The following is a 17,517-nucleotide window of genomic DNA, read 5'->3' on the forward strand; positions in this document are numbered from 1 at the left end:
GTCCAAATATACTTTTGAAAAAAAGTGCACAATCCCCAAAGCAGATTAATAAAATACAAGGCTGACTGCTGGTGGGAAGAGCCTGTCGGTTCTCTTCAGAGTAAACAGACGTCTAGCACACGCACACAAATGCCCTGTTCTGATTGTACCACTAAGGAAATGGTGTCATTCACCAGTAAAATACGTCAACCCAGATTCACTTGGCTTCATTAGTGTGATGGCCTATTCTGGGGAAATTCATGTGGAGATGGATTTGTGTTAAAAGGCTGATCCATCAAGAGGGTTTCAAAGCATCTGTTTACTCATCGGGTTGTCTTTTCTTCATGACTTTATCCATTCTTAATAGGATTCAAAAAATGGCACTAATTTCCCCATAATGACTATTTGAAGTAGCAAAGATAGAATCCCCTGTTTCCCAACGTGCTTTTATTTTCTCTTTTTTCTAACTTAAATGTACCGTAGAGTTGGCGTTTTCCCCCCAATCCATGATGCATTCAAATCCCACTGTTTAAGGATGAAAAGCCACAAACATCCAACAAGTGAACGGAGGTATAAAAAGCACCGAGAGAAGATGACAGACAGCGAGAAATGCCCGAGGGGCGGGTTCAGTCCAAAGGAAAAGCTGCGCGCCAGGAGTTCAAAGTCAACCCAACCTCTCATGCAGATTATCAAAAAGGAAAAGAGGAGCTGCAGCTCTGGAGGACGGACGGAACTCGTCTTTGAATGACACTGAATTCCTGTTAATGAGTGAGGCATCATTAAAATTAAGCCTCAATGGATGTTCTGAAGTCACTTATAAAGACCCATTAATCGCAGACTTTCCCAGCCAAGATAATCCGTTTTAATTAATTTGTCTTGACAACTATGCTTTTTTTTTTTAAAGGACCAATTTCTCTGGTTGATCTGATTTGAAAAAAAGTAATTATAGCTTTAAATGACAAGTTTAAAAACCTCTTTATTTTCTGCTGTAGAAAGAGTACTTAGCCGGTTCGCATTTTTTTACTGAAAAGTTGTTAAATCATGGAAGCAAAGACAAATGTTTTTCAAATAAAACGACAAATTTCTCTTGATCTGATTTTAAAAAAGCAATTATAGTTTTAAATAAATAACTTTAAAAATAGTTTTTGTGTCTCATAGCCTACGGAGTCATTTTAGTGCCATTATTCCAGGCGCAACACTCACTGTTTTGAGCGTTAAACTCAAAACATATTGTGGCACTTGAAACAGAAAAAAATCACTTAAAACTCAAACATACGAAACAATTTTCACTCAAGAGAAATTCTTCTAATCCGCTCTTAGACTGGATCAGGTTTGTGCACGATTGGAAGAATTTCTGACCAAATAGCATCGACCTTCAAGTCCACGTCTGTGATTGGCTGGCTTTTCTGGCACATTTGTAACATGACGCCCTGCTCTGTTTCGAGAAGAGAGAGAATTTCTCTTGAGTGAAATTTGTTTTATTTGCACATATTTTTAAATTTCAAGTGCAAAAATATATCTTTGTGTTTTTATGCTCAAAGTGAGTGTAGCGCTTGGAATAATAGCACAAAAGTCACTCCATAATAGTTTCTCTTATGGAATCACACCAAGAAAAATGTATTTATTTACTAGAAACATCAAACAAATTTAGCAATTTTTTTCATATCTTAACTAATTGGAAAATTAACAAAAATGACCTAAAAATTGTTTCTTGCCAAAAGCCTGAGCAAATAAAAAAAAGAAACTAAAAAAAACCACAAAAAGTTTTCAAAATTCACGCTGGAAGAAAGTCTAAAAAAAGGTTTAAACTCTAACTTGTTATTTTTTTTTCTCTTTTTGACCCTTTTGACCTCCCATATCACCACATAGAAAGAAGCCCGGAGGTCAGTACCAGTTCAGGAAAAAGTTTCTTTTAGTTTGAAACTTGCTTTGATTCAGAGGCGCAGTCAACCAACTAAATGTAGCACTAATTGCGTATTTATTTTATCGGAAAGTTTTCATCTTGAAGCTGACGGTAAAAGCATGACAGACATTTAGAAAATAAACTAGCAACGAGGATGCTGTGGGGCGGGAAAAGGAAAAGTCTGTTTTCGCTTTGACAGGCGGTAATGAGGAGGACGTGAACGCTACCGAACAGTGTGTGGCGGGTTCCAGCGGCACGGCGGGGTAATGAAGGCGTCTCCTGTTGGGTGAGATGTTGTTAACAGCTGATTGGTACCTGCTGTTTCCCGTTGATGAATCTAAACTGCGGGTATTATTTGCATGATCTTCTCTTTATGGGGGGCGAGGATGAAAACATTCAATCCACATTGCAACATGTAATTAACATCATGCTGGGGTGTTGTCCATTAAAGAGCTTGTTTGTTTATTTCATATCTTTTGGTGGTGGATGACATCTCTCTTTTGTACGGTGCATTGTGTAACCATTATGTTTATGGAAAACATAAACTTTAATGGGGCGGGATTTTATAAATATGCTTCCTCCTTCTCAAGCAATTAATAAGAATATATTTGGCATAAGTAATATTTAATGGGGTCAATGGACTGTATGTGTGGGTGAAAATATATTTACATACGATGACGAGTAATTATACTTGCATCATTTATGTAGGCGGGCATAATGAGGTTTCCAAACTATAAAGCAAAATTAAAAGCCTTAATGTTTTTCAAAGTATATCAGTGCACCTTCTAATCCTGAGGCCTTTGTAGAAGGATTCATTCTAGTTGTGTTTAATGATGTCGTTGCGACTTTGAGAGGTACATGGCGATCTGTCAAAATGTTTGGCTGTGTGTTATTGTGAAGACGGGCAGCAGTGGCTCAGGCGGTTGAAGGGTCGGCGGTTCGATCCCCGCTCTCCCTAATCGACTGTTGACGTCTGCTTGGGCAAGACACTTCACCCTGTGCGGCTCCACTGGTGTGTGAATGCGTATGAATGTCCTGATGATGGTCAGAGGGGCTGTTGGCGCGAACTGCCTCTGTCAGTTTGCCCCGGGGCAGCTGTGGCTACATCAGTAGAGACCATCACCGAGTATGATTGAATAATGGACCCATTGTAAGTGCTTTGAGCGTCTGGAAAAGCACAGATAAGTCTAATCTTATATTATTATTATGATTAATACTCTAACGCGGCTAACGTGTAGCATGGTTAGCAGTTAGCGTGGTCATAGTAAAGTTTGTTTTAATGGTATCAGTCTGTTTTTTAATGAGCTGCAAACAAGGTTGAGTGTTATTGTAAATATGCTAACATAGCTAACATATAATGATATCGGACTGTTTTTTTTGTGTGTTACCAACAAGGTTGAGAGTTAGCGTAGTCACAGTAACGTTTGTTTTAGCGGTATCAGTCTGTTTTTTACAAGTTGCAATAAAGTTGTTGTGAATATGCTAATGCGACTAACGCTTCCTAATGTGGCTAACGTGTAGCGTGTAACAAAGAAGCTCAAGAATAACCGTGAACACAGGTAACAGGCAACAACGCAATAATCACCCACGGTTCATGTTTCTACGTTGATTTATGTGTTCTTTGCCTGGTTTATTCATACTTCCTCAATGGTTTTGACGTGGTACATGCGTGATACATCTGTCACGCAACAACCACAATTTTCCTCACTTTTTCCACATATATTCACGTATGACCAATTTTCAAAACGTATACATCGCAAAACAGATGTAGTGGCTATGTGACAGGGCTTTTAATTGGACGAGGACGACATTAAAAACTCTGTGCGGTACTCACGGCAAACACATGAAGCTATGGCGCTTGTTCCCCACCAATCTTCACAAAACAAGCAGCAACTATTACGACTATCTGATTTAGCGTAGTCATAGTAACATTTGTTTAGCGGAATCAGTCTGGTTTTTTTACGAGTTGAAAGCGGATTGGGTGTAAAGGTAAACGCTAAAGCGTCTAACGTGTAGGAATACAATACTCTCACTGTGTTTTTTTGTTTGACATATTACAAACAAAGTTGGGAGTTAGCCGTTACCGTTTGTTAAAGCGGTAACAGTCTATTTTTTACGCCTCGGCTGTCAGAGTGTATCCGACTTCCTCAAATGATCCGGAAACCTTCAGTGATCACTGCGGGAACTCGTTTACCTCAACCAAACCCTGGAAACCATATGGCTTCAGATCTGTGTTTTCAGTCGGGCACATCTCCGATTATCTCTTCTTTCTTCATTAGAGGGCGCCTGGCGTCCATGATTAATGCCGCTCATGAAGCCATTCATTTCCTTAGATATCAGCGCACTAGATTTACTGTCCCGAGTGCAGACCAAAGGCTCTGTCCTTGAATTATTTGTGTATGCGCTGCCTGCTCTCCAGATGTTGTTTCCTCTTCTCCTCCACGCTGGAGGAATCCATCACTGTGCAGCAGAATGTAGCCTCCGGGCCGCAGCCTTCATCGCCGTGACCTTCGCCTGGGCAATTATATTTCCGAGTGGCCTAACTTGAGATGATTCCTGAAGTGGTACTTGGCGGCCCCGCAAGAGCTGCGGTGACTCACTGACCCAAAAATAAAAATTCATCTGAGTAAACAACAGCCGGGGCAACAAGGAGGAGCGCCGGGGAGAAGAAGCTGGGAAATTGACTGAAGGCTGACGCCTCAAATAGAGGAAATTCAATGTTTTTACGTTTGCTTTATGACAGATTTGGTCTTCGTCACCTGAATTTTCAGAGGAGGTTCAACTAAGACTTCAACAGGAATCCAGAAAAAGAACTGCAATACTGCCATCTGCTGTGGAAATGGGTGAATAAAAAAAGTCATAACAGCTTAGATTTCTTTTTTAAAGAAAAAAAAGCTTAATTCATATTCACCTATTTTTCCACTAGCCAGAATACAACGTAATAATAATAATATTATTAATAATAATGGTAAAATATAAACAACAATAATAATGGAAATAATTAATCAAATAAAAATAATAAACAATCATAACATGATAATAACGAATAAATAAGTGAAATACAATAAATAATTCATATTCCTGTTTGGCTGCCCAATAATTTTCATTAATTATAAAAATAAATGATAGAAAGACAAAATTGCAAGAGAAAATTGCAAAGATGAAAAAACATGTTTTTATTCTATTAAAATGTATATAAACATTTGTATTTGTAAAAGAAGTTTAATTCAAAGGTCCAAATATTTTAATGTACATCCAATTTGATCGTTTCCAACATTGATTTGGATTCAAATTAAAAATAATTTTAAAAGGGATTTTTTAGGGAACCAACTTAAATACAGCTGATATTTTAACCCTATTAGGACCAATAACTCAAAGATCTGACAGATAGTTTAGGTTTTTTGGAATATACAAAGTTTTTTTTAAATCATTTGGCAAAATCCCAAAGTAAATATACATTTCTTTAAATATTGACATGAGTGTTTAGCAATTTACCCACTGGTTCAATGATGAACTACAGGGCAGAAAACTACATTTGGTTTTTAGGGCCATTTGGATCATGAGACATTATATGGGGTTAATCTAAATATGTATTTATGATTTTTCGTAATTTTTTTTTCCCTTCTAAATGACTTATTCTGTTTGTTTTGTGATGTCATACATTGTAAGGAACTTAAAAACAAATCTTTGCAAACTAAAAAAACCATTCAGTTTAGCATTTACCTCAATTATTGATAATTTCTTTATTTTCCACAGCTTAAATATTTTTAAAATGTTTGTTTTTCTGTATTTCACATTTAAAAAACACCTTAAATGAGTTGATGTATCCATAAACTTTTTTTGGTTAAATATGTTTTTTAGGGATTTTCTGCAGACAAACTCTTTTGTATTGATGCCTGTGTAGATTTTAGATGAACTTTCTGCGTTTCCATGGTTTCATTCTGGTTCTTTCCTCAAGCACTTCCAGCACTTTTCACAGAACGTGTTTTATATAAAAAACTTTAAATTTGAACTCTATTCCATTTTCCCAGAAGGCCACAGTGAAGGTGTAAAATTCTAGAACTGTATTCCACTAAAATAGTAAATAAAACAGTTGGAATTAACTGTGAAAAATCCAACATTTACATGAAAAAAACATCAAGTAAATAGAAAAATCTACTATTCCTGTAGTAGCATCGACTGTGTGTTTTGGACGAGCTGGTGTAAAATCTGGACAATGCCTGGCAGATTTGCTCTCTGCGTCGCTCCTGTGTGTTAATCTCCCGCTGTGCAGTCAGGAGCTTTGGGGGGGGGGACTTTGTGTCGCACGCCGTTGTCTGCCGTTCTCGTGCTAAGGCAGACAAAAGCTTCACTTTCAAGATATCTAAGCACCAAATCTGTAGGGAAACGAAAAGCCGCCGTGCTAATTTGGTCTGTGATCATTTTTAGCCCCCATGTGATGATGAAGACGAGGGCAAAACTGCTTCAATCGTCTACCTTCACGTGGTTTTGAGCTGCTCGCTGGAGTCTTTTCCTCTTGACAGCATCTCTACGGTGGCAGATGGCGACGATGACACAGAGCTAATGTTAATATTCAGTGATTGTGAGCACGTTTAGGCACGGCACGGCCAGCGGAACCCTGGCAGGACGGCAATCTGTCCACCTTTGCGGGGTTCGGCGCTGGTAGGAAAAAGCCCGGTCTGCTTGATCGGCTCAAAAAAGTCTACTTTTACTCGTCCATTACTACAGATTTGGTGTTTGATGAAAAACTTTGAAATTTTTTTTTTGTTAGATCTAAAGATCTCCTAGATTAAGGCATTTGTAAGACTACACTACCCAGAATGCCTAGAGGACCCTAGAGACAGGTGATTGGTCAGATGGATCGATGGGAAGTTTTCTTTTTTTTTTCTGCAATAACCAACATTTGAAGAGTGCAACAGAAGAAATCATTGAAACTTTCTTGACTCACCCGTGCCACAACTACTTCCCCCTTACTTACCCTTATTGCCCCCAGCATAGAAAAAATGTGCATGGACATTTTCTTTTTTACGGATTCACCCAGCGGTCTACGACCTTGATATTTGGTGCGGGGCGTCTGCCTCCCTTGTACAGGTTCGACCATTTGCCACCCGTAAGGACAGTTGAGACTACGGCTTTAAAAACGGCTTCTTTTAACCCTTGTGCTATCCTATGGGGTCAAGATGACCATTGACGTGTTCTCCCTACCACGACAAAGGTGGAAAGATTTCATGTAATCCATGGACACCAGTGAAGATCACAAATCATTGAAGAAAAAAGGTTCAGCGCACTGTCTAGTGGGTCTAGATGACCCAACTCCCAATGTCAAAGTGCCCAGGATAATGCAAGGGTTAAGGGAACCCTTGCCAACATTCTGGGTCAGGAGTGAGATTTTGAAAGACGGAAGTCTGACTGACAAAGAAAAAAACAAGATAAGAACTCAACACCAGCTAATGAGAACACAGCTGGGGTCTTGTTTCTAAATGAAGGTGGGGATTAAAATATTTTTTGTAAAAGATCATGACACCCCAGCAGAGGGCAGTGTTAGAAATCCTACCGTTTCAACAACCTGTGCAGCAGCTCCAGACGCCAGCAGCTTAACGGAGAGAAACCCTGACACCTCCAGTGACAGTAAGCAGTCCAAGGTTTATCTAACGTCCACCCCACCCTCCCACGACCCCCACGACCCCCACTGCCTTCACACCACTCAGAATCCCCACTGTCAGGATAAACGGTCTGATGGAAACCCTGAAAACACCAAAACCTCAGACAAAAAGATTTGTTTAGGCCCGAAAAATCCGTGTGTCAATGTGGAAATGCAGAGAAAGTGGTAACAGCAGGGGATTCTGCTGTCGGGTGGAGGAGGGATGGAGGTGGAGAAAGCCGCACGGAAATGACCAAAACACAACAACCGAGTATGAGTTCTTCACGTTGGCCTCATTTACTGGTTTCAGATGAGATTTCATTTTATTTTTCTAATAATATTTCATGGACAGTTTTTTATTTGAATATTCCTTCATATCAAGCATAGTTTGGGTTTTATTATCAGTAACGTGGTCATCTGTATTTTTTGGACTACAAGAGTATAAGTGGTGGATGCCAAAAAATGCGCAACAAAAAAACAAACAAAAACAACCCTCATTAGTCGCACTTTTGGGGAAAAATGTAATTAACAAAATACAGGAACAAGATAAGACAAATTCATAGAAAAGATGACATTAATAGACTGAATAAATACGCTTCATGACCGTAACCGTATTTATCTTCATGAAACATCAGAGAAATCTAGTCTATTATTGCAACATGTTAACAATTATTCCGGCCTCATAGCAGAAAAAAAAAACATGCTAACAAGTCAGCTTTCCCTTTAAGTCACTAAATCTGTGGAATTCTTCATCGTTTTTGCTGAGGTCGCTGCTTCTTCTTCTGTGTTGCTGTCAGTGCCAAATACTGATACACAAACCTACGGCGCCCTCTAGTGGGAAAATCGCACACAGATAAGTATAGGTTACCAAACTATGCAAAGAAACACAACTTATACTAAAAAAAATACAGTATTGGTAACATTGGACCCTGAAAGTCCTTAAAATGTTCCTAATTTGACCCCAAAAAAAACCCCTCAAACTATTATTTTTCACATTTCTTTGATAGATATTATTGAAATTATGTCCAGGGTTTGTACACTTTTTTAGCAATAGTTTCCCAAAATTTTTCCATAACCTTTCACCAAATTTCCTAAAAACAAAAATAAACACATTTCAGTCAGACTTTTGTTGTCGCTAAATCAAACCAATACACAAACAGATTCAACCAAGTTTTTCTGCCTCGCCGTTAAAATTGCAGTCGCCATATCAACAAACCTTTGGGTTGGTGTGGAGGAAACTGCAGTAACACATGGAAGCATATTTTTGTTCTAATATTTTTAAGAACTCACTGATTCTTGAGACAAAATACCTTCAGAATAACGGAATCTGCTCTATTTACTGTTCAAAACAATGTTTTGATTTTCATGATATTTCTTGTTATATACATTTTAACCCTCATTGTTAATTTGATATAATTTTTTCATAATTATAAAGACTTCATGTTTTTCAATGCTGGGGACAGAATGCCGAGGACAAGAGAATGTAAACAACGTAAACTCTCATCACCGATAGCATCAGGTTGATTTTATGCCACAATTTAAATTCAAATCTCGTCTTAAACTAGTTTATTTTTTGTTTTTTGCATCCAAAATATAAAAATTTCATGACTTTTTCAAAACTTTCCAGAAAATTTCGTTTTTCACAAACTTTTCAAGGACCTAGAAATTGCTTTTGTCTTTATTTTCATTTGAAGTTCTAAAAACGGATAAGAAAGCCTAATTGTTCTCCTTAACTGTTATCACAGAGTTCCCACATCCGCCCACTTTTCACACGGAAGCCCAAAATTTTCTTTTAAATGCTAAAAAATCATGTTAATAATTTGCAAACATGTATTTTAAACCCATAAAAACACAGCAGTAGCCACATAGCCGGTGGATCAATCCTTTATTAAAAGTTAATTTGGGAAAATCCAGTTTCTGCAAAGAGTCGGGTTCTATTTGCTTTGATTCATAGATGCTGGAGCTTCCTCATTTCTGGCTCTGCTACTCCTGATTACTGTTTCAAAGCTTCATTTATGTGAAAAATAAATGGTGAAATCATTCAGCAGCAAATTAAACCGCCTAATAGAGTTCATAAAATCCCAGATAGGGAACTGGAATGTCCATTCAAAGGATCAATCTATAATTTAATCATGTAATTTAATTAAACTATATGGTTTTTATATTGGAAATTAATATTTAAGGTGAGAAAAAAGGATTGTTCGATGTCATTTGTGGTTGATGTTTCAGGCTTTGAGTTCCAGGTGAGGTCATATCTTTCAAAGCGTGATCGTTTCAAAAACGGCAGAACAAAAGCAGAAAAAGTCTTTGGCCGTCCTTTCAGGCGAAGGGACGCGCGGCGCTCCGGCGGCTGACTCACTGTGAATTCCAGCGCATCAACACTCCCACTCTGCTGACCCTGTGCGAATGGGACTTAACGGAGATGTATATGATGATGAAAATGTCTCTGAATAACACGTTACTTAGCAACAAACCGGCTTTAGAGCAGCGGCAGCACAAAGTGGGGAAAGATAATGAATCAGAAAATGATAAAAGATTGTCATTGAGGGGAGCTGACAAGGAATTTAAGGTTTTACATCTCGGATAACTCTTTCGTTTGAAATGTTCTGCCTTTAAAACTGAGATATAAAATGTTGCTCAATAAACGTTGTCTGTAAATATTTTAATCCAAAGAAACAATCTTCAAATTTTCTTTACGAAAACAACAAAAAACTGATGGTTTTTCCAAGAACAGAAGCTAAAAATTGACTGTTGTTTGAAAAGATGCGTAGTTACATAGAAAATATGCTGGGCGGGGCCACAAGATACATGCTCCGCCCAGTTGAAGGCAAAAAATATCCATGGACATCTTTGTTTTCCTCCTTTGACCTGTTAGGGGCTAGCAGACGCATGTAAACAGAGAGCTCTCAGCAAGGGGGGGGGGGGGGGGTTTGCTCCGCACAAATAGTCCCTCCCACTACTCAGAGGTGATTTCTGAACAAGTACTGCACCTCTGAAGCAACTAGATCCTAGAAAACTACAGGTTTTACAATTTTGGCTAAAATCGTACACATCGGCATTTGACGCGCGCTCTTGAATGCAAAACATTAAGCCTATATGGTCTTCAAACTGCACCAACAGGGAGGGCTTTTGTCTTCTTTTTCTCCTTTTTCTAGCCCATGTCTGCCACCTACGGTTGGAAGAGGCTAAGTGCGAAATGGTGCAAACCTCACTATTTGGGCGCGAAACGGACGGTTCGATTTACTGCCAGCGCCCCTGAAATGGCGGATATGGATTACCATCCTGTCATTAGAGCGGCTTTGATTTGTCTTTATTTAAAGAAAAACAAATGCAGACGTCGTCAGGCTCATCGATGTGTCTGAGTTAAACCAATTCTATACGTCACTACCAAATCTGGGTCCCTTATTGGTCAACGTTTGACCTGTTTTAGCTGGCAATACATGTTCAATGGCCGCACGTTTTATACGTAAAACCCAAAAACAGTCATAAAACATCCATAGCTATGCGTCAACATGAGAGTTTTGAACGTGGAAGCCTGAAATGCATGTTTACATAGACCACTTATTGGAAGTGGTTTGGTACAAACCGTCAAAATGGTGCCAATCTCAAGATTTGGTGGCCAAACGGACACAGTTTGTTTTAGTGCTAGGAGTCTTGAAATGGCCTTCATTGATCGTTCTCTGAACAACAAATGCAGACGTCGCCAAGCTTGTTGTTCTGTTTGGGTATTTATTACCAGAAAAACCAAATCTATACGTCGGTACCAAATCCTAGTCCCCGGCTGGTCAAAGTTTGACCTGGTTTGTCTAGCAATGCGCGTTTAACAGCTGTACATTTTGCTCGTAGTGTCCCAAAAACTTGCATTGCTGTGCATGAACATGAGCGTTTTGAAGGTGTAAGCCCGAAACGTGCATTAACACAGACTTTTCATTGACAGTGGTCGCTTGAATGTACGATGCCGAGGCCGGGTGAACGGATCTCTAGGCTTAAAATAGCTCAAAAGTGGGATTTTAAGTCTCTAAAACATAAAAAAAGTCTCTGTTTTGCGAATTTGAGGGATTTCAATCAATATTCTGCAGCTACAACAAGCAAAGAAAGAAACTGTCAGAGGCTTTGAAAAGCTTTTCATCTTTTTGAAGAAAAACATTTGCTGTCGCGTTTTCCATTTTGTTTGGAAAGCCACAAACAAATCTTGCTTTTTATGTTTCGAGTGGCATTTCATTATATATATAAAGTCACTTTTTCACAGGTGTTCATGAAAATCTTCCACTTAGCTTCTTGACTCTTGAGTTGTGCTTGATCACTTCCTGATTGCGTGTGGAGGTGAGCACCGACGGCGTGTAGGCGGGGGACGCCCACGGTGTTGGTGTGGAAAGTGGACAGACGGGGTTTTTATGATTCCAACCAGGATTGCTGCATCCGTGTGCATTTGTGCTTCATGAAGTTCAAGCCAACGTTTGTCAAGAGGCTCCTGCATGATAATCAGAGATCTTTTAAAGTGTTGCTGCTGGATTTAATTTCCCCCCAAAACAACATCAACACTTGAATTTAGTGGGGTTTTTTTGTCAAAAAAGGTCCTATTTCCGTTCTCATCAAAGCTCCCCCCCTCCCTGCTAGATTACCGCTGAGGGGCTGCAGCAGCTCAAGATTGTGGCGGATTATACTTTGCTCATGGGTAGCTGTCAGGCGCTCTGTCTCAGAGATCTGCAGCTAAGAAGTGCTTTGCATAAACTGGGAGCGATAATGAATCGTTTTCATTTTCTGAGGTTTGCTGTTCCGCCCGAGAATATCATCGACGGTGGTCACAGGAGATGGAACGCCGCTGGAAATCCATCATGGAAAACTTATATTAGCTTCCAGGAGGCATTTATTTTATGTTTTAAGTTGGATAAAGTGTTGTAACTCCTTCTAGTTTCATGACCGATTAATCTCCTAAAGTTTATGGGTTGTTAACATCTTTCTTATGGATTTTTGTTTGGATACAGCATCGTCAGCTTTTCACAGCTTTCCTTTGTGGTTCAGTCCTAAATATCTTTAAAATTTATAATTGCTTTATGCTTTTAGATGTTTACAGAAGTTATAATCTCTCAAAAGAGACTGATTTGAAAATAAAAGTAACTGGAGCCAGGTCAGTTCATCAAGTAACCACTAGGGGCGTGTCACATAAGAAATATGGTCCCCATCAGAATGCTGCAGTTTAACAAAAGAAACTTGCTGTCTAATTTTCCTTTGTACTTAATTCTAACATTTACGACAATAATCTTGAACTTAACTTATGATGGTTTCATTGACCATCCTATCAGGTTTGTTCATTCCACTTATTTGTCAATACTTAGATAACTTTTGATGATGTCATAATAAGCTAAAATGTGGACAATCCAAAACTCAAAAAGTTTTATTATACAACTAATGAGTCACACAAACACATCCAACTGCGATATATGTAATAAATACAATAGGTAAATTTGGCAAAGAAATTAGCAAATTTAAAAAAAAGTTAAAAAAATGTATATCACGTTTAAAAAAATGATATCAATTAATTTTTTTAATGGTGAACATGCATGATAAGTCATCAGGAATGCACTATACTAGAAAGGACCAACACCACAATAAAACTTCTAGCAACTAACTATTACTCAAGCCAAAACACACAAAGCTAGCCGGGCTACACCATGGAAAATGTTGCTAACTGCTACCTTAACAGAAATGTGAGCCTGAAACAAATGTGAGATTGGTAGAAATGGAATCTTAAAAGAAATCGTATCTTAAAAACAAGCTAGCTTGAAAGAAATGCTATCTTTATATGGTTGGCTTGAAAAAATGTTAGATTGAAAAAGATGTTAGCTTGAAAGAAGGTGCACTTTTCTGTTCAGTCAAACAAGAAATGTATACAAACATAATTAATAAAAAAAAGTAGCTTCACTTTCCAATACTTCACAAAAAGAAGGGACAAACCAGGCAGTCGGTAGAAGCACATCTGTTATGACCAAACCGTTACGTCAATCAAAACACCACAATTCTGTTGGAGCGTCATTTTTCATCACAAACACGAAATCGACATTTACATTTGAAAAAAAAGTATCTCTAGTAAATAGTAAATCAAACCAGATGTATCCATTGTTGTGTTTTCTCACGACCTTAACCCTTGTGCTATCTTAGATGACCCCCCCTTACATTGACGTGTTCTTCCTACCATGACAAAGGTGGATAAAGGTGGAAAGATTTCATGTAATCCATGGACACCAGTGAAGATCACAAATCATTGAAGAAAAAAGGTTCAGAGCACTGTCTAGTGGGTCTGGATGACCCAACTCCTAATGTTAAAGTGCCTAGGATAGCACAAGGGTTACAAAATCTATTTTGTAACAAGCCGTCTGCTATTTACTTGTTGAACAACCCTTTAACACCTGAGACGTCACCGACGACACCTAAATAACACACGCTCTTCAAAAAACCGTATACCGACATAGACCATGAATCGTGTGTGACTATTGGGCTGTTTATATACAATTCATTAGTGATTCGTGTGTCAACTACGGAATTATTACGTGATATTTGCGCCGTCTACGCAATATAAAAGTTCCCCATCAGTGGTACATGCGCGAAAAGTCAGTTAGACATACGTGGAACGGCCGTGAAAAGCCACAAATTTGTGTATCCATCTTGCAAGAATCTCGCAAGAATCTCACAAGAATCATGCACAATTGCTAAGATTTACATAATAATGGTGCATAAACTATGTAAAAGAACAGAATCACATAAAGACCCGTCAGCCAAAACCCCTCGATGAACATCTGTGCCCATCGACGAACGCAAGAAACACTTGTGAATGTATATCACGCACGTCTTTCATACATGGAAGATACGTGTAACAGCTGCCTGACATGGCCTTAAGAAATAACCGTGAATCAAAAGCCAGATTAGCTAGTTTGAAAAATAAATACAATTTAAAAAAGATACATTTCCTTTCTTTGAGGCATAGACAGGCATCTGATGTGGGGTTTTTTTTAATATCAAGAAAATATTTTTAATCCCAATAAAAATGCAAGACCACATCTTTCCCTTCTGCTAATCTAAACGGTGGAATCCATTCGTTTCGGATCAAAAAAATGTTTAGTGAGAAAACAAATAAGAGGCTTTTCAACACCTGATGGCAGCGACAAAAAGGTGTGATGAAGAGAACTGACTTAAGGGCAAATAATGAAAGCGGTAAACACAAAGTGAGAAATGCATCTGAAAGAAGTGCAAAGGGAGTCATTGAAATTCCTGTCATGCTCCAGATGAAGGGAAGTATGAAAAATAAGTGAAAATTGAGGCGTTTTCAGCATTTTAGATGTGGATAAAACCTCAAAAAAGGCACCTTTAGAAAGGGAAAGTTCAGGATGTTTTGGGTTTTTTTTGTGTTGTGCTGCTGGGAAGCAACTACATCCTGGTTCTTTTTTGTCTTACCTTGATATCTTTGACAGGCTGACACTCAATCTGATGCGAGACGGAGGCAGTTTGGTTCATCTTGGCCCCTCAAGTGAACAGCAGAAAAAAAAAAAAAAAAAAGAGTAAAAAAAACCCTGAAGGGATGAAGTTTCTTCTCTGACTTACTCCAGCTCTTCTTCCATAGATGATCTACTCGCAAAGTGCTTCTAAAAAAAATAGAAATATATAGGAATCAGAAGCTCCTCTTCCTCTGCCTTACTGAGGCGTCTCCACACTCGTTTCAGCAGATGATGCGTTTTCCTTTTGTCTCTGAGAGCCGTCAGTGCGTCTGCACGCTTCTCCTCGGCGCTCTCCACTCCTCTTTGCCTCTATAGCAACTATCCGCTGTTCCCCATGCAGCTGATAGACAGTTCAGAAACCAGGATGCTTGCCAGAGCCTCCCACGTGCGAAGACAGCTCTTCATCACAATGCAAATGCGCTCCAGGCGAAGATTTTGCGGGCGTATGGTGGGAGCTGTTGTATTCAAAGCCCTCCTCCACACGTTGAGGGAAGTTTTGATACGATGGGTGCGAGCTGAGGTGAAGTCTTTGACTTCCCACAACCTCCTGCTGCTGATGCCTTTGTTCCATTTGAAAGCTGGATTACTACAAAAAAAAAGTTGAAGCGGTGGCTCTGCACTTGAAAACCGTATCGCCCGAAAGGATTCTGTTATCTGTCTTTGCGCGCATGAACTCGGATGGTGTCCCACTGTAATCCGTGGGGTTTAGTATGATGTCCGCCTTCGCTGCTTCAACAGGTTTATGGAAATGTTTGATAATTCTTCCACGTTTGTGAGCTTGGATGCTAATGTTGGATGAGAAGACCTGATTTCACCCCGTTTCCTCCCAAAGGCGGTTCATTGGTTGAGGTCACGGTTCTGTGCAGGCCGGTCAAGGTCTTTCACATTGGTAGGTTGGTACAAAATGACCGAATACATACATGCCACGGTCATCGACTGTATATGAGAACTGGACTGAGTGACGCCTTCCCCATCCCGTTTCAAACAGGAAGTACCTGCTGGTTTCAAGAAGCCAAAATCCCATAACTATTCTTGCTCTGCTACCTTTTTTTTTAACATGTTCTTTTTTTCATGATATTTCATGAAAAAAAAGTTTGACTATTTCTGTAGTCCAAGTTATTTGAGTTATAAACTGACCACCAGATGCCAACGTTCAAAAGTTCTGACTGACAGATTTTATATAGTCCGCTTTCAAGTGGTAGGGGTGGAGATAGATCGGATCGAGGCTTAATGACGACTGGCGCCAATATGGCGGTGTCCATACCGCGAAAAAATAGCGTCTGAATTGGAAAAACTTCCAAATACATCAGTTGCGACGGTAATCCAAAGATTTACTTTAGCCAGTACTAAAAATTATGACAGGTTTCTCACACCAAGGTGACCAAAAATTAAATGGTTGCTTTGGAGACAAAACTTAAGAAAAGATGCCATTTTGTTAAAAGTATTATTTTAGTGAATCTGTCACACGCAGATCATCATCATTCGACTCTAACATGGCGACGTCTGTAAATCCCAGCTGGATCAGTTCTGTGAAGAGATTGGATCTTCTCCCCTTGTTTGCATAGGTTTTCCTCGACTCTCCGGCTTCCTGCCACAGTCTGAAAACATGTTCTCTACATTAATTGGTGTCTCTACGAAAAAATGCCTTTGTGTAGCCTTAAGGCCTGTACACACCGGGACGAATTTCGCGCGAGATATTCGCCGACGTTTAACGCCTCGTGACTAAACAAAGGGCACCAATGAGAGTATGCACACCGACGCGAAAGACGCCACGCGTCAAAGCGTCAAAAAAAACAAAACGCCTCGGGTTCGTTTTTTTTTTTTGACGCGTCACGTCGAAATCTCTTCGAACAATGAGAATGGCGCTTTTGCACACGTGTCTGGAGCTTCTGAAGTTACAGTAAAACACAACTTGGGGGCGCTCAAACACAAAACTGCCTTGCTGAGCACACATACCAGCGAAGAAGATAGACGCCGAGTAGCGTCTGCACTGCCGCAAAGAAATAATGACGGACATTCTAAAATATCCCCGAACCAAGCACCAGTTAGAGCTACTGGTGCTTGAAATATTCATGTTTTCTTTGTTTGATTCTGACAAGCGCTCTCTTCTTCTGAGGGAAAAGCGACTTTAAAAAGCGTAAAGTTGCGCAGCGCCACCTTGTGTACAGGAGCATTTCTGTTTTACATTAAGCGCCATCTAATGTCAGGGAATGAAATTGCATGTTCGCTCGGCTCATCGTCAGCGAAAATCGCCTGGGTGTGAACACAAACGTGGCGAAAAACGCTGGCGAATAACGCCTGGCGAATATTCGTCCCGGTGTGTACGGGCCTTTAGGGTGACCTGCCTTTGTTTAACTCTAGCTGGGATAGGCTCCAGAAACCAGAAATGAGACTAAAAGCAGAACTTTTCCCCAAGATTCAGATTTCATTTTCACATTTTGGAATTCTAGCCGAGGATTTCTGAGATTATCTTTGTAGTTTTATATTATATGAACCAATGTGTG

The 17,517-nt window shown here is 39.4% G+C and overlaps 1 protein-coding gene across 1 annotated transcript in view; it reads right to left on the reverse strand.

Moving 5' to 3' along the window:
• LOC101170570 (inactive dipeptidyl peptidase 10) overlaps nucleotides 1-15,438 on the reverse strand; it is an 82,463-nt gene extending 67,025 nt beyond the window's left edge. The window contains exon 1 of the mRNA XM_023963965.2: nucleotides 14,973-15,438. Within this exon, the coding sequence (XP_023819733.1) occupies nucleotides 14,973-15,032 (60 nt within the window). The 5' untranslated portion in view covers nucleotides 15,033-15,438. The remainder of the gene's footprint in view (nucleotides 1-14,972) is intronic.
• Between the last annotated feature and the right edge of the window lie 2,079 nt (nucleotides 15,439-17,517).

This window comes from Oryzias latipes, chromosome 2 (genome assembly GCF_053564925.1).
Source record: "Oryzias latipes strain Hd-rR chromosome 2, Olatipes_Hd-rR_3.1".
NCBI lineage: Eukaryota > Metazoa > Chordata > Actinopteri > Beloniformes > Adrianichthyidae > Oryzias > Oryzias latipes.